The sequence below is a fragment of the Solanum lycopersicum genome, chromosome 3 (assembly GCF_036512215.1).
Source record: "Solanum lycopersicum chromosome 3, SLM_r2.1".
NCBI classification, from domain to species: domain Eukaryota; kingdom Viridiplantae; phylum Streptophyta; class Magnoliopsida; order Solanales; family Solanaceae; genus Solanum; species Solanum lycopersicum.
In genome coordinates, this window is record NC_090802.1 from 67,066,722 (window position 1) to 67,088,528 (window position 21,807).

The 21,807-nt window shown below is 35.7% G+C and overlaps 3 protein-coding genes and 1 long non-coding RNA gene across 5 annotated transcripts; 2 read left to right on the forward strand and 2 right to left on the reverse strand.

The window, feature by feature from the left end:
• The first annotated feature begins 1,530 nt into the window (after positions 1-1,530).
• On the forward strand, positions 1,531-4,325 carry LOC101252373 (trimethyltridecatetraene synthase). The gene is made up of 2 exons (XM_004235500.5): positions 1,531-2,838; positions 3,371-4,325. Exons 1-2 carry the CDS (start codon positions 1,942-1,944, stop codon positions 3,998-4,000), a joined length of 1,527 nt encoding a protein of 508 aa, XP_004235548.1. The 5' UTR covers positions 1,531-1,941; the 3' UTR covers positions 4,001-4,325.
• Positions 4,326-5,849: 1,524 nt separating this feature from the next.
• Positions 5,850-7,921, forward strand: LOC101252066 (trimethyltridecatetraene synthase-like). The gene is made up of 2 exons (XM_004235499.5): positions 5,850-6,887; positions 7,163-7,921. The coding sequence occupies exons 1-2, from the start codon at positions 5,997-5,999 to the stop codon at positions 7,790-7,792; spliced, it is 1,521 nt and encodes a 506-aa protein (XP_004235547.1). The 5' UTR covers positions 5,850-5,996; the 3' UTR covers positions 7,793-7,921.
• Positions 7,922-8,155: 234 nt separating this feature from the next.
• LOC101251762 (exportin-T) lies at positions 8,156-17,277 on the reverse strand. Of its 2 annotated transcripts, none has more exons than XM_010320168.4 (15): positions 15,077-17,277; positions 14,873-14,962; positions 14,684-14,773; positions 14,401-14,505; positions 13,385-13,444; positions 12,871-12,933; positions 12,695-12,790; positions 11,169-11,333; positions 10,086-10,259; positions 9,917-9,982; positions 9,738-9,836; positions 9,223-9,369; positions 8,805-8,987; positions 8,664-8,709; positions 8,156-8,575 (listed from the first exon to the last, which is right to left on the reverse strand). In XM_010320168.4, the coding sequence occupies exons 1-13, from the start codon at positions 16,799-16,801 to the stop codon at positions 8,895-8,897; spliced, it is 2,973 nt and encodes a 990-aa protein (XP_010318470.1). In that variant the 5' UTR covers positions 16,802-17,277; the 3' UTR covers positions 8,156-8,575; positions 8,664-8,709; positions 8,805-8,894. The 2 variants fall into 2 exon arrangements, with proteins under 2 accessions (XP_010318470.1, XP_004235546.1); XM_004235498.5 differs by having other exon boundaries at positions 8,805-8,984; positions 15,077-17,257.
• Positions 17,278-17,955: 678 nt separating this feature from the next.
• Positions 17,956-21,075, reverse strand: LOC138347329 (uncharacterized). The gene is made up of 2 exons (XR_011220198.1): positions 20,938-21,075; positions 17,956-18,209 (listed from the first exon to the last, which is right to left on the reverse strand). It is a non-coding gene; the product is annotated as an uncharacterized lncRNA (long non-coding RNA).
• Between the last annotated feature and the right edge of the window lie 732 nt (positions 21,076-21,807).

A 21,807-nucleotide genomic window follows, 5' to 3' on the forward strand; every position in this document is an offset into this window, starting at 1 on the left:
CGATGCCAGATAAATTTTTTCCGCTTACAATAACTTTGAATCAGAAATATATGACTCGATTATAGTACCATGATTTTCTTTTTCTGAAAGAAAGAAGGGTCTGGTTGTTAGAAACATAAACAATTGTTAATTTTAAAATCACCGTTCCTGTTTTGTGTATTATTTAGAACTAAGATTTGTGTCAATGATTAAGGGCCCGTTTAGATAGGCTTGATAAAAACAGCTTTAAAAAATTACTTTTGAAAGTGCTGAAACTTATTTTTAAAATAAGCAGTTATGCGTTTGAATAAAAGTGCTGAAGTTGCTACGCCAAACGTGAAAAGGGAAAAATGGAAGAAAGAGATGTTAGGGTTATGTGGATAATTTTGAGATTGTATAAAGATATTAAGGGCAAAAAGATAAAAATGTGGTCAACTTAAAATACCTTATAAACTAAAAAAAAAAAAAGCACCCCTACCCTATCTTTTAATTTTTGGCTTAAAATAAGTTTTTTTTAACTTAAAATAAGTTATTTTGAGTATTATCAAACAGCTAAATAAGTCAAAAATCAGCTTTTAAATCAATTTGACCAGCTTTTAAGCTGAGCCAAACAGGCTCAAAATTTAAAGAATGAAGGGTCACTAGTCAAAGTCAAGTTAAATTTCATTCCAAGTCTCTCAAAATTTAGCAGAAGGTGCATCACGTACAAAATTTGGAAAACTAGTGACCTCCGGTTACACATTTTTATTACAAAACAATCCAAAGTCAAAATATAGAAACTTACAACTCATTACTTATTCATTTCCTGGTTCATTACTGATTTCGATTTATTTGATGTGATTATGCTTGATTAAGCGGTAAAATAGATAGAAAAAAGGAATTTGAAATTTTATTTCTTTAATTTTAATTTATCTGGCGTTTTTAAGATTTTAAAATTTAAATAAGTTTATTTTTGCTCATGAATTTTCATATATATATTTGAATTATTTTAATTGTAATTTATATTACTTTTACGTAATTTACAAATATATAAATTTTCTTTTAAAAAATTGAAGATTACATGTGTAAATTTTCAATCAAATTTAAATCGTTTAACTTTCAAAAAATGTAAAGTAACACATAAATTGAGATAGAAAGGAAGTATCATTTTATAAAATATGACATAATTTTTATGTTATCACTACACAATTTATTTTCTTAAACATTTTTAAAATATAATAATAACATCTGTGTGATTATTTTACTCAGAGTGCCTCATTAAGCAACTGTTACAATTAATAAAAAATTGCCTTTATTTGAATCAGATTTGTTCAACATCCATCTATACTTTTTTCCAATGAGTTTCAAATTGTTGGACTGTGGGGTACCTTTTGTTTTTTCATTCACACAAATATTCTCTATTTCAGATGTTTAGTTTACCTCTTTGAAATATCTGATCTTGATTTTTTATTTTTCTATATTTTAAAAGATAAATTGAATAACAAATAACTTTTCTAAAAATATGTCAAGTACATAAGGTTATATAGATAGGCTATAGACTTCATCGAAAGAGGCCAAAATCTGAAAATCATCAGTAAAAATAAAAAATCACCATATTCAAAAGTAAAATTTTAAAATTATACCAAAACAAGAAGCATTTTTTTTTTTTAAAAAAAAAACTATCTTATCGTATGTTACTATTCCAAGTCGTTTCACATCCTGTTGGAAGGCAATAAGGAAGAAGTAAGAAGAAGTTTGTTGGAAGAGGAAAGGCAACTGAAACATAATTTCGAGGAAGTGTTTTAGACATTTTTCTAACTATACAAGTCCACTCTCCCCATTAATAAATTAGACTACTAAATTTATATTGACTCATTAAATTATTCAGGTAGTAACGACCATCTCTCAATTACTATAAATACAGCTTTCGTTAAGCCACAATTAACCATTACACCACTTCTCATCCAACGCCCAATCAACACAATGGAAGGTACTACCTGGACTGCAACTGCAGTGTTTCTTGCTACTCTGTTTCTTTTGTTTCTCTCCAAATTTCTTCGCAAGAGGAAACTCAACTTACCTCCAGGCCCAAAACCATGGCCGATCATCGGAAATTTAAACCTTATGGGTTCCCTTCCTCACCGATCCATCCACGATCTCTCCGTCAAGTACGGACCCATTATGCAACTACAATTCGGGTCTTTTCCCGTCGTAGTTGGCTCCTCTGTAGAAATGGCCAAAATTTTCCTCAAAACCATGGATATCAACTTTGTTGGCAGGCCTAAAACTGCTGCCGGAAAGTACACTACCTATAATTATTCAGATATTACATGGTCCCCGTACGGATCCTATTGGCGTCAGGCACGTAGAATGTGCCTGATGGAATTGTTCAGCGCAAAACGGCTTGATTCATACGAGTACATTCGGGCTGAGGAACTTCATTCTATTCTTCATAATTTGAACAAATCATCGGGGAAACCGATTCTGCTGAAAGATTATTTGACGACTCTGAGTTTAAATGTTATTAGCAGAATGGTATTGGGAAAAAGTTACTTGGACGAATCCGATAACTCGATTGTGACTCCTGATGAATTTAAAAAGATGTTGGATGAATTGTTCTTACTTAATGGAGTCCTTAATATTGGAGATTCAATTCCATGGCTTGATTTCATGGACCTACAAGGTTATGTTAAGAGGATGAAAGTTGTAAGCAAGAAATTTGACAAATTTCTGGAGCATGTACTTGATGAGCATAACATGAGAAGGAACGCAGTGGAAAACTATGTCGCTAAGGACATGGTGGATGTTCTATTGCAGCTTGCTGATGATCCAACTCTGGATGTTAAGCTGGAGAGACATGGAGTCAAAGCATTCACTCAGGTATTCACTTTATTCTTATTATTAATGACCATATATATATATAACTTAAACTCAAAAATAAAATACATTGTTTGTATAAGATAATTTTCTCATTTAACCTTGCACTGATGAATCCCTGCTGCAGTGCTCTGCTCCACTTTATTGAGTATGGATGCAGACAAGATATTGTGGACCAAAATTTGGTTTATCACTTTTGAACAAGAAAATGAATATACTCTTAATAATTGAAGTGGATCAATGATAGTGTTGTAGAAATGATATCACATCCACTTTCTGTCCAAGTAAAACGGACGATTTAAGGTGGTCCATTTGTAGCTATTTTAGAAATAGAAAGTGACTACTAAAAGAATATAAATGAATTTTGTAGCTATATTACCAAAAATTACGGCTCTAATACTAGTTAGCACCACATTATAATAAGTTATTAACTATGATTAGCGAGAAAGTTCATAGCTAGTTAGGTTATTTGTATTTGTTTCTTATGCTTGATTAAAGTTGATGAGACGAGATTAAAATGTGTATGTACAATCAGGACTTGTTGGCTGGTGGAACTGAGAGTTCAGCAGTGACAGTAGAATGGGCAATTTCAGAGTTGTTGAAGAAGCCAGAGATTTTCAAAAAAGCTACCAACGAATTGGATCGAGTAATAGGCCAAAACAGATGGGTACAAGAAAAAGACATCCCGAATCTTCCTTACATAGAGGCAATTGCAAAAGAGACTATGCGTCTGCACCCCGTGGCACCAATGTTGGTGCCACGTGAGTGTCGGGAAGACTGCAAGGTAGCTGGCTACGATGTTAAAAAAGGAACCAGGGTCCTGGTGAGTGTGTGGACTATAGGAAGGGATCCAACATTGTGGGACGAGCCTGAGGCTTTCAAGCCTGACAGGTTCCTGGAGAAGTCCATCGATGTTAAAGGACACGATTTTGAGCTTTTGCCATTCGGAGCTGGGAGAAGGATGTGCCCTGGATACAGCTTGGGTCTTAAGGTGATTCAAGCTAGTTTAGCTAATCTTCTTCATGGATTTAACTGGTCATTGCCTGATAATATGACTCCTGAGGAACTCAACATGGAAGAAATCTTTGGGCTCTCAACACCCAAAAAGTTTCCACTTTCTGCTGTGATTCAGCCAAGGCTTTCATCAAAACTTTACTCTGTTTGATTCAGCATCTACTATACTATGGTTCCATCGAAATAGAGTTTCTTTATCCAAATACTTTAGCTAAATAAACTCTAGCTATAGTCCTAATACTCTACTTTTATTTCGCTTTTGCCCCTCAGTCACCTGGATTTGCTTATATGTTTGTATCACTCAGGATGTGTTAATCAAGGTTAAGAAAAATGAATCAATTTCAATATTTCTGTAATGTAAGAATGTTTTTGGAAAGATTTCACATCATGAGTTAACTCTTTTACTTTAGTTTTCAGAAAGTCAGTCATACTACTTTAGTTCATTATGATGAAATGGAATATGGATTTTTGTTGAAGCCATTCTTCTATCTATCGTTCTAGTTTTTAGTGAAGCGACTGTCTGATATCCCATCGTGTAAATAGAATGATTATCAGCATGGTCCCTATTATCATATCCTTGATAAATATTTTAATAGACTCCTCTTATAACCCAAACAATACTAGCAAAGGCAGTCAAGAAGAAACAAGTATATATTTGTCTTATGGTGTTGTGGATAGGTCACAATCAGTTGTGAATTAGGAAAGTAAATCACGCAAGTTCTTCATTAATTGATATATCAAGTGTATGAACTTCCTTAAGAACCTATTTTTCTTTTTTCAGTTTCTCTGGTGATTGGATGGTACTGGTAGTTGGGGCACTCCACAGTGTGGTGACACACTTGAAAGACATGTTAAGGGTCCAAAGCTATGAACCTGTACTACATTATTATTCGTTATAATAGTTTAACGTAAAGTCAAATAACTTTTACAAATTTTAGAATATGCAAGAAGTGTTCATTTTATTATCACCCATCCGATTCATTTGTCATTAAAATCATTTAGGGATTAAAATAAGAGTCACTAGTCAAAGTCGAGGTAAACGTCAGGTCAATTCTTCACAAAATTTGGTAGGAGTGAAAATTAAAGTTACAGGTATTTAGTATAATTTTCTAGAGTAATATCTTTGATATTTGTACTTAACAAAAATTTAGACAGCTTTGACTATTATGATATTTAAGGAAGATATTTGTAGGAAAGAAGAATCATCCCTACACAAGTATAAATAGGAATGACCTTAGTCATTTGTAATCAATACAAGAGCTATTTAAATCATACACTAATTTTCTTTTATAATAATTAATAATTTTTTTATTCAAAAATACACATTCTCCTTTCTAACTTTCTCTTCTTTAGTTAAATTTTTCGATCTAAGTTAATTATTTTGAGCTAGCAGAAGGATTTACCGATTATACTTTTGTTTTACTATTAAGGTGCAATCAATCACGTACCAAATTGGAAGACTTTGACATTTTTGTACACGTAATTTCTAATTTAAAGTGAAATGCACAAACTTATAACTTAGTTACTGTGTAATAAGATCACTTCACTCTTTTAACAGATTTATTTCTGTGAATATAAATTAATCATATATTAAATTTTAAATGACAAATGTTACCTAAAAAATAAACCACTCGTTCTACTTATTAAATTTTACTTGTTTAACACATGTTGAAGGTAGGGAGGAAATAATAAATAGTTTCTTGGAAAACCAAAGGCAACTGAAACAAAGTTCCAAAGGACATTATTACACTTTTTTTCCATTTTCATTCGGCATATGATATCTATATTAAAATTAGATTAAATTCAAATTAGTGTCAAGAAAGTTTTCGTTGAGGTAAAATGCTTCCTAAATAAATGACTCTATACCAAGAAGACTCAAACTCAGGATTTCTGTTAAGTATGAAGCAATAATTATCGCTCTATCACAAATTTTGTTGATACTCTCTATTAAAGCGACAGAAAAATGTTCAACGATCTATTAAAAGAAAATAGTTGTCCCAATATATGTGTATATATATAAAATATCTATCGACTATTATTCATGTAACACTACTAGACCATTACTATAAATACAGCTCTGGCTAAGCCATAAACAACACACTCCAAATAATTAGCACTTGCAGTCCTGTTCCACTACAAACAACATAATGGAAGGTAGTAGCTGGACTGCAGTTTTTCTTGCTACTCTGTTTGTTTTGCTTCTCTCCAAATATCTTTTCCAAAGGAAACTCAACTTACCTCCAGGACCAAAACCATGGCCAATCATCGGAAATTTAAACCTTATTGGCAGCCTTCCTCACCGATCCATCCACGATCTATCGGTCAAGTATGGACCCATTATGCAACTACAATTCGGGTCTTTTCCCGTTGTAGTAGGCTCCTCCGTTGAAATGGCAAAAGTGTTCCTTAAAACCATGGATATCAACTTTGTCGGTAGGCCTAAAACCGCTGCTGGAAAATACACCACCTATAACTATTCCGATATCACTTGGTCCCCGTACGGATCCTATTGGCGTCAGGCACGTAGAATGTGCCTGATGGAATTGTTCAGCGCAAAACGGCTCGATTCATACGAGTATATTCGCGCTGAGGAACTTCATTCTATTCTTCATAATTTGAAGAAAACATCGGGAAAACCTATTCTGTTGAAAGATTATTTGACAACTCTGAGTTTAAATGTTATTAGCAGAATGGTATTGGGAAAAAGTTACTTGGACGAATCCAAAAACTCCATTGTAACACCCGATGAATTTAAAAAGATGTTGGATGAATTGTTCTTACTTAATGGAGTCCTTAATATTGGAGATTCAATTCCATGGCTTGATTTCATGGACTTGCAAGGTTATGTTAAGAGGATGAAAGTTGTGAGCAAGAAATTCGACAAATTTCTGGAGCATGTACTTGATGAGCATAACGTGAGAAGGAACGCAGTGGAAAACTACGTTGCTGAGGACATGGTGGATGTTCTATTGCAGCTTGCTGATGATCCAACTCTAGAGATTAAGCTGGAGAGACATGGAGTTAAAGCATTCACTCAGGTATAACCACAATATACGTAACTTAATTAAACTCAAGTAATTTTCATTAACCAAACACTCCACTCAGGACTCTGTTGATATGGCCAATGACAAGATATTGTGTGGACCCAAAATTTAGCTATCGTTTTCCAACAAGAAAAAGGAATATACTCGTAATAATTATCAATGATAATGGTATCACTTCCACTTTCTGTCCTAGTAGAAAAAAACTACTCTTTTTATCTTTTTTTTTAGCTAAATAACAAAATCTGTCTCTATGACATGAGTAAAATCAGGACATGTTGGCTGGTGGAACTGAGAGTTCAGCAGTGACAGTGGAATGGGCAATTTCAGAGCTGTTAAAGAAGCCAGAGATTTTCAAAAAAGCTACAGAGGAATTGGATCGAGTAATAGGCCAAAACAGATGGGTACAAGAAAAAGACATCCCGAATCTTCCTTACATAGAGGCAATTGCAAAAGAGACTATGCGTCTGCACCCCGTGGCACCAATGTTGGTGCCACGTGAGTGTCGGGAAGACTGCAAGGTAGCCGGATATGACATTCCAAAAGGAACCAGGGTCCTGGTGAGCGTATGGACTATAGGAAGGGATCCAACATTGTGGGACGAGCCTGAGGCTTTCAAGCCTGAGAGGTTCCTGGAGAAGTCTATCGATGTCAAAGGACATGATTTTGAGCTTTTGCCATTTGGAGCTGGGAGAAGGATGTGCCCTGGATACAGCTTGGGTCTTAAGGTGATTCAAGCTAGTTTAGCTAATCTGCTTCATGGATTTAACTGGTCATTGCCTGATAATAGGACTCCTGAGGAACTCAACATGGAGGAAATTTTTGGGCTTTCAACACCCAAAAAGTTTCCACTTTCTACTGTGGTTGAGCCCAGGCTTCCATCAAAACTTTACTCTATTTAATTCAGCACTGTTTGTTTGACTTGATGCCCTGTTTAAGCACTTTTGTAATCTTGTATCCTTTTATTTGCTTGGAAGTGAACATCACTCATAATAATAATAAAGAATTAATTACAAGTTCTCTTATGGAAACGATGTATTTCTTGGCAATGGCTTGATATCAACACAAACTTGGTTTAGCTAGAGACACCTATGTATATTAATATATATTTCTATCTTTTATGTTATTTATTATGACGATGATATGATATGAGATTTAACTGACGAAAGGAAAATTCATATAACCAACCCCCGCCTCATGTAAAATTGAACCATTCAACATCTCAATGAATGACTAACAGAAAACCATGTTAAAACACACACGACTTCAGAAAAACTGATCTTTATTTGACAATGTACAAAACAACAAAACTGACTTCCAAGTGCCTAATTCTTCCCACTATTGAACAAATAAAATTATAGCCAAAATACAATCAAAATGCACTACTTCATGCAAACGCTACCACAGAAAAAACTGCAATGACATTGGGAACCACCCGCCCTCTCTAAAAATCCCAACCCACCCGCATACTGAAGCACATAGAACTAACTGAAAATCCTTCCACTGTTAAAAGAAGACGGGACCAGAGAGCAACTCAAAGGCGCTGTAAAAAAAATTCCCTTGCGGCGTTGTAAAAATAAATACAGTTACACAAAAACGCCTTCAGCAGCCTTCACTGTTGTGAGCAGCAAAATTGTGATAAATTAACATTTTCATATCAAGAAACTGCTTCCGCAAATTTACACCTACGAAATGAGAGCATAAAACAGATTACAACATAGAATATGAATAGGAGTTTCGAGTTCACCAATGTAAGCATTCTATTTGCCATACCTCGCTGTCCATGAGACTCGACGAATAATATGTACAGAAAAGAACCCTGTAAAATGAAAAATAACAATATTATAAAAGAGTCGTGCAGAACAAGTACATGAAGCTATTAAACAAGTATAGCATATACATTGGGACACGTACCTGTTGACAAAATTATTTAACCAGGACAACTGGTTACAACAAGAAGCAAATAGGCAACAATAAAGTGATTGATCTCATCGCAAGGAAATGCTATCTAAACACCAAGCTTCCATTCTGTTGACGTCTCAAATTTTCAATAAGTGACTGGTAGAATGATTTCAGCGCTTTAATATCACTACCCTGCTAATAAAAGCCAGAACAATACAAGGAAAAGTCAGTAAAAGCAGATTATCCATTCTGTTTGCTTGTACATACTAATGGAGGTTTTATTCATAACCAGCCCTTCAAAAAAACAGGAGGATCCCAACACTGTGATCTCTACTTCTCCAGTTCTTCAAACAGTGCTTTCTGAACAGATGGTTCTGTCACCATCCTTACTAAAATTTAATTCAGCATGTCAAAGAAAAGAGTAGAATACCTGCACTTTCTGACAATACTGCTCAGCTAAATCTTGAGGGCAATGAGCACTTTGCAAGCTTTTTGATACAAAATGAACAAGAAAATCATTGCCAAATTTCTCAAACATGACCTTCTGAACCAATACAATCTCGCCAAAAAGAACAAGCTGCCATGGTAATTAAAGAAAAAAGAAAAGGGAGATCAACTATGCAACCCAGGAATATCAGATTCTTGCAATCATATTACTATAGCAAACATCAAGTATGATTTTGCAGATCAAGAAAATGAGAGAGAGATCAAGAAATTGCTGCAGCAGGAAGAAACAGGAGATATTTAATTGGTCCACCAAATGCTATTTCCAGAAGGGGAAGGTCACAAATATCCCGAAACAATATCAGCCACATGACAATGAACTAATTCACAGTAACAGCAACATATTCATATCAAAGCACTGTGTGCTCATATTGTTGCGCCATAACAGATAACAGACAAGATTGATAATGTTAGTTTAGACTAGACAATGCACCAACATACCGTATTTGCATCACGGAACTCAAAGGATTTGTCAAGGACACTGTACAGACAACAGTTTGTTGCAAAGGCCTCCATCACAAAACTTCGGAAACCAGGCACCTGGAACAGAGAAGACATTTTACATACTAACAGACACAATCGATCTTTATTGCTGCAGTGAAGCTCAAAGACAGTTTCACCTTTTCTTCACCATATGGACTCGCACACCAGTCTTTGATTAGTCTTATAAATATCTGTACACATGCCTGAAAGAAGCGTAAGGAATGAAGTTCCAATAAGTGGGCTATAGCATATTTTTGTGAAACTCCTGAACACTAAATAGCACAAGTAGACCAATGCTAAACTAACCTTACGAACAAGGATATCCTTGTGATTACAGGATGCATGTAGTATCAGCTGCATCATCGGATCCAAGTAAGCCCTACTTTTGGAGGAAAGAAAAACTGATGATAGATCATGTGTAGCAATCACATGAAGGAAAGTGTAAAATGTCCTCTGAAGTTCCTGTAGCTCACGGATCTCCTGAGATGACATACAACCATCATGAAAGGACAGTACAGGAAACTATAAAAAGAAGCATCCTCTGCTCCAAATGCAAATACAAAATCCAGGATATACATTAGATAGTAATAATCCAACCAGGATTATGGTCTGCTTAATTCAAGCCTTTAAGATATTTCCTATACATCGATCGTATCCTTTTACAAAAATGAGTGCATATGCTGACCAATCTAATCTGAATGAAGGAAGGAACAATAACAATGCAACAGGCGAGAAACCACAGACAAGGAATCCCAACGTATCTGATAAAAGCTCGATCGCATCAGCAGACATCCTTAGTGATAGAAATGGAAGCAAGACAAATAAGGAAGATTCTAGAGAATAACCATGAACATGAGGTAGCAAGGGATTGCTAGGAGTTGAAGATAGATGAGTACCCAGAAAATAGGGACATGCAAGGGTAAAACAATCAGTACATAGGAAAAAGGGACAAAACAACGACAGAGCAATTGGTACTAAAACTCGTGGAAAATCCAGCATGAACCAAAATTTATGAATATCAAATGAGCTGGGACAGGTTGGACTATGCATGTGGGAGTTCTCAGTAGACAGCGGATACGTTAACTTTGGTCTTGGACATGGTCATGTAATGTTTGTGAAAATCATCTATTAAGGTCTCTGCTAGAAAATAACTGCAACTTAGACGGTTCTCATGGATAGCAATTAATTAGCCTTAGTATCTTGGGAAAACAAAATTTGCTAATGGATATAACCTTCCCTCTCCCTCTTCTCCACTTGCAAGCCATAGAAAAGAGTGCAGTCCATATACAATACAGCAAGGATGGGCTGAGCTACTAAAGAGTTGCTTCAGCTTACTCTGTAGATATTTGTGATGGCAATTCTCTACATACAAAGGATGGGTTCACATACCTCTGTATTGCTTCCAGGACCTGTAGGGAAAGCATCTCTCGGGAGGATATTAAATACGCGGCTAGCAATAGCAGGGTAAACTTCCTCCAGAATGTCTTGAACTCCAGTGTTGAATTTGCAGATAAGCTGATTAAGCAATAGCAAAAAGCCTGCTAGTTCTTTCGGCTGCATTGCGAAACAAAAGAAAGTTATTCTCATGAAGATATCAATCATTGATGTGAAATGAACACCACGCATATGCTCTCTGAACAAAGTTACCTTTCCATTTTATAGTCTGTTACAATCTCTTAAATATCACGATATCAAACACGTTAACATAGTTTAGTTTACACCAATATAACAAAATCTTTTATATAACATTTGTTGGAACTTGGAAATTTTTGCCAACATATTTATTCATTGTTTCCAAAATTAGTACTGTCGATTTTTATCAATTTCATCTGTATGCATCTAAATAATGTTGTACTCATTGATAAATATCATGCTAACCATTTATAAGATTTTACACTTCCCAACATTTCCTAAGCTTGCCTCTGATTTAGATTGAGAAATTCGGTAAAGAGTTGTTGACCATAACCAAGAAATTATGCAAGTCTACCAAATAAAAACCTTGCATTATCTAAAAATTCTTGCAATCTATCTTGCTAGGAAATTAATGACAATTATATACATAAAAATAATGAAGGATCTACACATGATGCACATTAACCTAGAAAAAGTGTGCAACGAAGTGCTACAAAAAGCCCTGCGCATGAGAATGGAAACGTATTAAATATTAAAAAATCATTAAGGATAAATATAAATTAGCAGTTATTATGAGAGAACAGCATCAGGAGATACAAAAGATTTCAGTAAAAGTCTATAACTGTGAGTTTACACCGTGAATCTACCACGGTCATGCTTTTTTAAAAAAAAAAACTGACCTCAGGTGTACTTGTTTACCCTAATCGTGAATGAGGTCTCATGGCGTAATGCTATATGTAGATGATGGATGTGTTTGTTAAGAAGGAAAATGTTTTCCTTGAAAGTTCTTTTTTGGAGATTAATTGATTTCTTTTATTGAGGTAAAACTGAATGGGACTGTGATATATGCTCCCACTGCTTTCCTATTAGTTGTCATGTTTTTCCTAACAGCCATTTTTTCTTTCCATTACTACTTTGAATAACTTCACTAGAGCCGATGGTTAAAGTCTACCTACACACTATCCTCCCCAAACCACTTCTGTGGGATTCACTAGGTATGTTATTGTAGTAAAATAGTTTAGAACATTCTACTTCGCCTAAAATACATACATCAGAAGCAAAATGCATTGCATTTGTCAACATTATTTTTTCACAAAGGAGAATGCAACGGATTGGCCAATGGTTTGCTCCTCAAACTATGAGCCAGAAGACACAAAATTAAGATTGTTATGGCCAAAATCAAAGTTAATCATACAACACAGACCAAATAGTGAGACATGATATTGCAGTACACTTTCCAAAATATGATTTGACTTTGGTTAAATGTATCATAATGACTTCACCTCACTTTCGGCTAGCAATTGCTCCAGTGCCTTTGGTAGATATGGAAATACAGATGATCCCAGTATGTCCACCATGCGGTGAATGAATGATGTGACCTAGGAAGTTAACATCATCAGGTAAGGAAATGCATCACCAAAGGTGCATCAAATAGAACAAAAATAACAAGAAACCATACCTTGCACCGCAGGGGTTCTATCTTTGGATATATGATAAGAATACGTAGAAGGACATCCAATGTCTGGATGAAAAAGAAATCAACATGATAAGAATTGATGCATAAAATCAATAATTGGATTAGGGCATTATTTAACCACAAAAATTTAAAATCTGTCTCCCTACAACGGGTGCACCAGAAAAACAAATACTGCAAAAAAAGGAAGGGGAATAACAACACACTTTGTCATTCACTTATTCTGAGAACAAAGTAAACAACCAAATATCCATTGAAGTATAAAGACAGCCAATCCAGATACCAGCCTCCTTAAATAGTGACACTACTGAGAGGAGAATATTCAGGATTGCTTCGAATTGTAACAACATACGAAATAATTGACATGCATATTGATAATCAAGTGAGCCAGAATGTATGGTTAGCAGTAGTTGGTAAGCACAAACAGATAAAAACATGAGGTGGAGTTTAGAACTAATCTAGAAGAGCAAGAGAAAAACTCAAGCACCAATCAACCAACCTGTTTGAACATGAGACCAATTGCAGGACGACTGGCAGTTACAAGACGCTCGCTAAAACCCTGACATGCAAAAACATTGTGGCGAGGTTAGGAGGAATAGGCTATAAATGCCGAATCAATCGCCAGTGCTAGAAACATGATATGGCAGTAAGCTCAGCAAGAAGACAGAAATTCCAAGAAAAAAAATTGCTTAAAGGCGGCTGTCATATTGCTGAAAATATATTGAGAATTTCTAGTACTTATAATTTTTAATTTTATTTGGTATAATGTTGTGGATTCGTATAGCCAACCCAAACTTATCAAGGACCGAGATGTAGGCGTTGCTCTGCATAATGTTCACTGAGATGAATTTATATGTAGAAATATGTTTAGTGAGGAATCTGAGGCATAATTGTTGTTATCAGGTATGGTATTTCTTAGATGATTCATAAAATGCTGGATTGGGAGCAGTGAAGAATTGCATCTTCTTTTTTTCAAAAATGGCAACATTGTGAAGAATTGCATCTTAGCGGCATACTTTATAAAGAGAGGTGATTTATTATGAGTTGCTCATGCAAGGAGTTTGGGGAGGACATTAACCACATTTTGCATTGCAGCTTTAAATCAAATATAGAACTTGGATTTCTCTTTGTTAATTCAATGGATTTTCAAAATCTGATGTTGAAGCACTGTCGAGTAGCATGCTATATAAGATTGGCACAGAAAGAAGGGCAGCTTGAAACGCAACAATATCTTTTTTTGTGGGTTATTTGGTATAAAAGAAATAGAGATGCCCATAGTCATGAAATATATGTAACCAGTACTAGAAGATCTTTTTGTTGTTGTTTTATGTCCATACTTTAAAGGATAATTCCAAATATTTTGGCTACCTTGAGAGACAATTGTGATTGAACTGCAAACCAACTTCTTTCATACTTTTGACACCACATTTTTGTGTTATTGATAAAATAATTTGATGTACAAGACTATAAGGATAAAAAAAATTATAAGAAAATGTAGTGAGCACAAGTACAAACCTTGCTCAGAGCATTAATGGCCATAATTATCTGCTGGATATTTGTGATCTTTGCTGGAGACTCTTCAGGATTTTGGGCTTTGGCATTTACGAGCAAATCCTCAACCTGTGAGATGTATCTAAAGTCAGTTCATCTAATTAACAGAAGCAAGTGACCATAAATACTCGTATTCCATATTAAACATGCAAGCACCATTTATACCATTTGAATGCATATGTGCATCAATCAAGCTAATCAAAATCCAAAGAACATTCAATTTACAGTCTTTGGCTAATGAAATGACCTGCTGACAAAGAGGAGTAAGCAAGGCGGTCAGGTACTCTGACTGCTTTTCAAGTGGTACATCTTCCATTCCAATTAATAAGCCAATCGCCTACAACATGACATGAGTGTGAGTAAGGAAGTAGGCCAGCAAATCGAAAAAATCTCTGATGCACGTGTCCTGAGAACATGACCGTGTCTGCAGATCTACCTCAAAAATGTGACTACCATCTTCACAACCTGAGAGCCCCTTAGTGACAGCATAAATTGTTGTGAATTGAGCAACTGTATCTTGCAAACTCTGAATGAACATATCAAGTGAGTAATTTAGAAATAGAATCCAAAGAAAATGAGATCTTCCCACAGACAGAAACTTGGGAGATGAAATGGGGGCAAGGGGGTGGGAAAATCATACCTGCAGAATAGTCTCTATGTAGGGTACAAGTTTTGCTTTGAGCAGCTTCACAATCCTCATGAAAAGATAACTTGCCCTTCGACTCACATTGCTATTTGGGTGGTGTATGCCTCTTTCATCGAGAAAGGCACTCAAAACCAAAGGTATGTATTGAGTATTCTCCTGAAAAAACTTCATATACCTCGTTACTGTTTCCAAGTAGATAAGTGCAACAAGCCTGTTGTTGTGGCAAGGGAACTTTGTCGACAAAAGCATTGGTATTAGTTCTCCCAAGAGACCATTTCCTGTTTTCATTGTTTCATCACTAAGTGATTCCCCAAAGGCATATAGGAGAGAGAGTGCAGCTTCTATCTCCTCAACATTCACATCTCCATTAGATGCAACAGCACTAGCTAAGGAGTTCCTGATGAAAAGCTGAGTTGCATCAGGTGCTACACGGCCCACACTCCGAAGTAGAACAAACAAATCTTTCCTAAACTCAGTCATCCGATCTTCCTCTTCCTTTCCTGTTTTGTCCAACATATCGAGGTTATTGCGATACGCTGGGTCAAATCGGATCTGGGACCGAATAACATCCAGTATCTGACCTACATGAAGTGATTGTGTCTCGGTCAATGGAGCCAGACTCTTCAATGTGCCAACATACCCAGAGAGGAACTGCACAATACTGAAGGTTTCATCAATTTCACAATTTTGCATTACATAGAAAACAGAGGGTAAAACCTCATTCAATAGTTCAGTTGAGACAGCTTTCCCATCCTCGGAGTTCAAACGCTTTGAACACTCCAAAACCTCAGTTGAATATCCAGTAAGCAAAGAAGAAACACTTGAGACCAACTCAGAGTCATTATCCTCTGCCACCAAACCAAAAACCTTTCTAATTTGAAGGCTCTGCAAAAGAGTGAGTTTTGCTTTCGGATCCATGCGCTTAGCAGCAACAGCGTGGATGCAACCAGCAGCAGCACCTCTGAGTTGATCGGGAAAACCACTCACCAACATCAACTCAAATAACAACCCGACAAACGCATCATTTGCTATCAAACCTATGTCGATCCACGAAACATACCTCCTCATAGAATCTAACACACTGCAACATAAATCTGGATCGGAATTCCTGTACATTAGAAGGATATCATACCAAGCCCTAACAACCTGAGAAATACACTGCTGCCTCATTGCATCCTTAATTTGCCCAGCGACAGCCACCTCCTCTTGGCTTCTCGGATAGTCCAAGCTAATAACTTCTTCATCCAATGCATTGAGAACCCGACAAAACATATCAATAACCACAATACCTTTACTAAGATTTGATAAAAAATCAACAAATACAGAAGGCCATATCATCGGATACTCGAAACAAATTAAAGTAACCATAACCTGAGCAAGCTTATTCTTTATGAAAGCTGGACCATCCAAAACTCTTACCAAATTCTTATCATCAATGCTCTCATAACAAGCCAATGAAAACACAGATTTCCGGATAAAGGATTTCTCATCTGGACCCATTGATGAATACCGAATTCGAAGAACCTCGTGCAGACATTGTAAGCACCAGAACTGAACTTGAACCAGTTTGGAGAAACATAAACGCTCAATACATATACTACAAATTGATGGGGTTTCTTTAATTTGTTGGCAATAGCCAACTGCTTGTGCTTTAAGAGCAGAATCAACTGCCCCAGATTCATCAAAACTTATAAGTATTGCCTTTTCAAGATCATCCATAACTGTTCCTTAAACCCCTAAACCCTAATAAAACCTCAACAATGATCAGATTTTTTATTCAAAAATCTTCCTTATGAATCTGAATAATAACTTAATAATGAATTTGATTAGATACTTAAGCGTTTATTAACATAGATCTTTTGGGGCTTACCTCAAAATGCTTGCGGAAAATTTAATGGTGGGCAATCACAAGATTAAAGAACTAGGGTTTTGTATTGAACAATGGAGTAAAACTTACGGCCCAGAATTAGGGTTTCTTAATCAAAATCACTGAAAGATTTTTCTGATTTTTTAAAAATTTATATAAAAAAAAAAAACGTAGACTTGGTTAAAGTGATTGAGGAAGAAGGAGAAGACGAAGGCTTTTGTGAGATCTCTCTTTATATACTTCCTTCACTTGCCTATCAACTCTTTTTCTCTTACCTCCTCTATTTTTCCTTACTAAACAAATAATGTGCTTTTGGTTTTAAAATTTCATCTAATTTTTTTAAAATTATATTTATTGTTCTCCCACTTAAATTAGAATTCGCGCAAAGAAAGGCTTTACGTTGACGTTTGACTAAATTTCGCGTTCAAATTTAAATTAAAGTCACGCGAAAGTATCTTATATTGTCGTTTGAATAAGTTTAAATTTGCATCGAAAAGTTTCATATTAGAGCAAGAGACTTCTTTACAAAACTGACTTCATAATTCGATTTGGATTTAAAGAATATAAAATTGAAGGTTAGGGATTAGAATACTTAGCACTTTTTTACAACACTATTAGATAATGAAAGATTAAGGGCCCGTTTGGATGGGCTTAATAAAAGCAGCTTTAAAAAAGTAATTTTGAAAGTGTTGAAACTTATTTTTAAAATAAGCAGTTATGCGTTTGGATAAAACTGCTAAAGTTGTTATGCCAAACGTGAAAAGGGAAAAATAGAAGAAAGAGATGTTAGGATTATATGGGTAATGTCACGACCGGAATCTAGACCCCAGACGAGACCGGCGTCGTTGACCTCTCAGAGGTCGCAGACAAGCCTACTTACGTCATTCTTACTTTACATAGATTAATTTTAGCGGAAAATTTGGAATTTTTGATTCTTTAATCATACTTGCTGAACATTCTTAACATTTCGTAATCGTTCATCATCAACCATCTAACCTTTAAGAGATAAGCAACTGAAAGAAATAATTCATTAAATATTAATTGTATATCGGCCAAAATAGCACCAATACAAAGTCTGAACCAAAACAGGAAAGAAACGCTAGTGGAACATGCCCCACTAGCTCAACTCTAAAACTACGCTAGAATGTAAAACAGTAGCATCCTCGAAGGCATAAGGACCTACCAAACTCCGGATGAATGCTGACGTCCAGATAGCTGCAACAAAGAACTTGTAGCTCTACCGTACACCTGTGCCTGCACCTAAAAGTAGATGTTTGTATGGAATTAGTACACACTTGTACTAAGTATGGGTATATGCAAGCACACACCAGGGACATGCATGAGAAAGAATAGCTCTTTCCTAACAACATGATTTTTGGAAGTCAAGTCGGTGGACTTGCTAAAATGAGATTAGGAAGGTTATGCCACGAGAGTGACATGCATCATTATAGTTATTGTATGGCACACAACACATAATATCTTCATATAACACATAACATATAGCACATAGTTTCTTTCATATTGTTCATTCATATACCATGAGACCTTACTATCATAGACTTAACCTTAAGACTTCCCAAAATGAGGGCTCAACATATGGGACCTCAACTAGGGAGCCTTCTTCAGCAAACACAGAGCCTGCTTCATTCATTCGTTCGTATTTCATTTCAATTCATTCATAGGCTAGTGCGAACACCAGCTATACCTAGGATGTAGTTTAAGACTTCCATTGGGTTTGCTGTGCAATGATCAGGAATGACCTAATGTCATTACCTAAATCTAGCTCACCTCTTGATTATCCTATCCTAACACCTTCGGTATCATTCATTTCTTTATATGATTCATTTGAGGCTGGCCTCATTCATTCATTGGGAACTTTAACTTTAACCGACATAGATCATGTGAGCATCATGAAATCCAGTGTCTTCCCCACACCGAAAAGAGGTGGAATCACCGGCCAAAGCGATTCAATAACATGCTAGCGTATATGGGAATTTAACCCCGCCAGATCCCTATAGTGGCAATATAGGTTCAAAGACTAGGAGATGTATGGAGACCCATACCCGGCAAGCCGGACAGTCTCATCTCATGAGAGTTACGTGAACCTCCGCCCTTCCCGAAAGAAGGCATCACCGCTCATAGCTAGCCTATCGGTGCTCAGTATAAAGTTCCATTACATCCAACTCATACATCATGGAAGTTGTCTTCTAGTATGAGGGCATCATAGCTCAATAGATGATTTCTCATCTCATTATTAGTATTAAGTGTTTTAAACTCAATATTTTTCATTAAAGTATTTATAGAGACTGGTCTCTTCATTATCTTACACCCTCATTGATGAATACGTATTGGTAACATTTACTTAGGCTCGTTTGAGATTGCTCTCTCCATATACATTAGCCTCACATCATGATTGTCACCACATTCTTCATTTCATTACGTACATCTTAGGTTCACTTATTTTTTTGAACGTATGTTAAACTTATGTGTCTATACATACAAGCCATGGGGCTTCGTTTATAGTTCGTTAAGTGATTCTTATTTTCCTAAGATTATGTATTACAAGACTTATGTATCTTGTATATATACCAAGATCTTGATTTTTTATCAAAGTAGATTACATTATTCTTGAATATTTTACTCACGTATGACTTATGTATCAATACGGAGGTTTGGGCACGAGAACCCAAATTTTGAATTATTTGGATATCATTTATATTTTTCATTGATTTTTTGTTCTAATATTCATAAATTTAGAACTCTAAGTTAAGTCTCAACATTTTCGTGAAATAATAAATTGTTTTATTTTAATTAGAATTCTAAATTAAATTTCAATCATTTAGATGAAAGAATAATTTTCTAATTTAATTAGAATTCCAATTTAAATCTCAATATTTACATAAAAGAATTAATATTCTATTTTTAATTAAAATTCTAAATTAAATCTCAATGTTTACATAAGAGAATTAATTTTTTTAACTTTAATTAGAATTTTAATTTATTATTATTATTATTTTTAATTACATTCGCTTGAATAGGGAGGTTGTGGGTTCGAACCCCCACAGCCCCCTTTATTTTTCTCTTATTTTCGCTGGAAATGGAGGCTGTGAGGTGGTGGGTTCGAACCCCCACAGCCTCACCTTTATTTCCTTAATATTTGTACCCCTCCCTTCAACTCTGAGGTCGTGGGTTCGATCCCCACGCCTCACATCCCTTTTTATTCCTTTTTTTTTTTTCGCGAACTGGGGGTCGTGGGTTCGATCCCCGCCCCCAGCATTCCCTTTTAAATCTTTTTTTTTTTTTTTGCGCGTGGCTGGGGTCGCGAGTTCGATCCCTGCCAGCCCCATTTTTTTTTTTAATTAAGGCATGCTGCAGGGAGGTCCTGGGTTCGATCCCTGCAGGCCTCAAAACTTTTTTTTTTAATTCTTTTGATGTTCAAAAAATTTCCAGATTCTTTTAAAGTCTGTTTTCAAGTTCTGGAAATTTATTCTACGATTTTTCTTCACTTTTTCATCAAGTTTAACATTAATTCTTAGGGAAATTTCATGGTTCATTCATAATGTTTTAATTACACATTATATTTTTTTTTTATAGATTCGTCTAACCAAGAATTACTCCCTCAATCAAGCCACCTAACATTTCATATGAACTTCACGTCTTACCCCATTTTATTCACGAAAAATATACAATCATATTACATTAAACTTTTGGAGCATTACATAAAGAACCTCATTCACTGTAACATACTTACACATAATTTCAAGAAAAACATGGTTGCCTTTCATACGATTCCAAGTACACAAACATAATCATATTCATCGCGAAAACATAATATACACCTAAATCTACCAGCAATCATACCCAACCTAAAATTCATTGGGAGCTAGTGACAGGGGCATGCAACGGGAAACAGCCTTAGTTTCGAGATGAATAACTTGAATCGTAAGGGGCCTCTTGGGAAAGGAGCCAAGAGAGAAGAAACCCATACCTTAATCGATGTTCAAACTTTAATGTTGCTGCCCGGAAAACTCCTCCAAACCACTCCCAATTCACTTCAACGCACACCTCTCTCGACGAACCTCTCTTAGCCTTGACGTTTTGATTACTTATTTTCTTTTACTTGAAAATTTTTTTGTGAGTTTTTCAAGCATGAAAACTGTTGATGTTTTTGGCAGAAATAATGTGATGAAGATGGAGAACGTGAGAGAGAGAGTTAAGGAGCGTGAGAGAGAGAGGACTATTTGGATTAGGAGACTAATTCAAAAATCAGTCAAATAATAAATAAATACAAATCTGTTTTTGATTTATTTATTTATTTATTCATTTAAAACGTGAAAGGACAATTACGCCCTTTAAATACTTATTTATTCTTATTTATATAAAAAAAAAATTTTGAATCGTTACATTATCCCCCCCTTAGGAACATTCGTCCCCGAATGACACTACCATTACACCTCATAATGCCAATCAGATCATAACTTAATTGCTATGTACAATCAGCCAATAGCAACAAATACGAAGAGATAAGGAACTATAGTCTTATGAGTAGGAAGCCTAACCCCAAGAGTTGAAAAGATGTGGATATCGGGATCTCATGTCGGCCTCGGCCTCCCACGTAGCACCCTCAACAAGATGGTTTCTCCATAATACCTTCACTGTGGCAATCTCCTTGTTCCTTAGCCGCTTGACCTGTCTGTCTAAGATCTCAACAGGTATTTCCTCATAGGACAAGTCTTCACCAACCCCCAAACCTTCTACAGGTAGGATTGATGCTGGATCACCTAGGCACTTCTTCAACATAGAGACATGAAAGACTGGATGAACAGAAGCTAGCTCCGCAGGCAATGCTAACTCATAG

Coding starts and splice junctions, on each gene's coding strand:
- LOC101252373 (XM_004235500.5), top strand. CDS start 1,942: ATGGAAGGTACTACCTGGACTGCAACTGCAGTGTTTCTTGCTACTCTG. Junction 2,839..3,370: donor GAGTCAAAGCATTCACTCAG/GTATTCACTTTA, acceptor ATGTACAATCAG/GACTTGTTGGCTGGTGGAAC.
- LOC101252066 (XM_004235499.5), top strand. CDS start 5,997: ATGGAAGGTAGTAGCTGGACTGCAGTTTTTCTTGCTACTCTGTTTGTT. Junction 6,888..7,162: donor GAGTTAAAGCATTCACTCAG/GTATAACCACAA, acceptor GAGTAAAATCAG/GACATGTTGGCTGGTGGAAC.
- LOC101251762 (XM_010320168.4), bottom strand. CDS start 16,801: ATGGATGATCTTGAAAAGGCAATACTTATAAGTTTTGATGAATCTGGG. Junction 14,774..14,872: donor ATGGTAGTCACATTTTTGAG/GTAGATCTGCAG, acceptor GTCATGTTGTAG/GCGATTGGCTTATTAATTGG. Junction 9,370..9,737: donor AGTTCCGTGATGCAAATACG/GTATGTTGGTGC, acceptor TTACCATGGCAG/CTTGTTCTTTTTGGCGAGAT.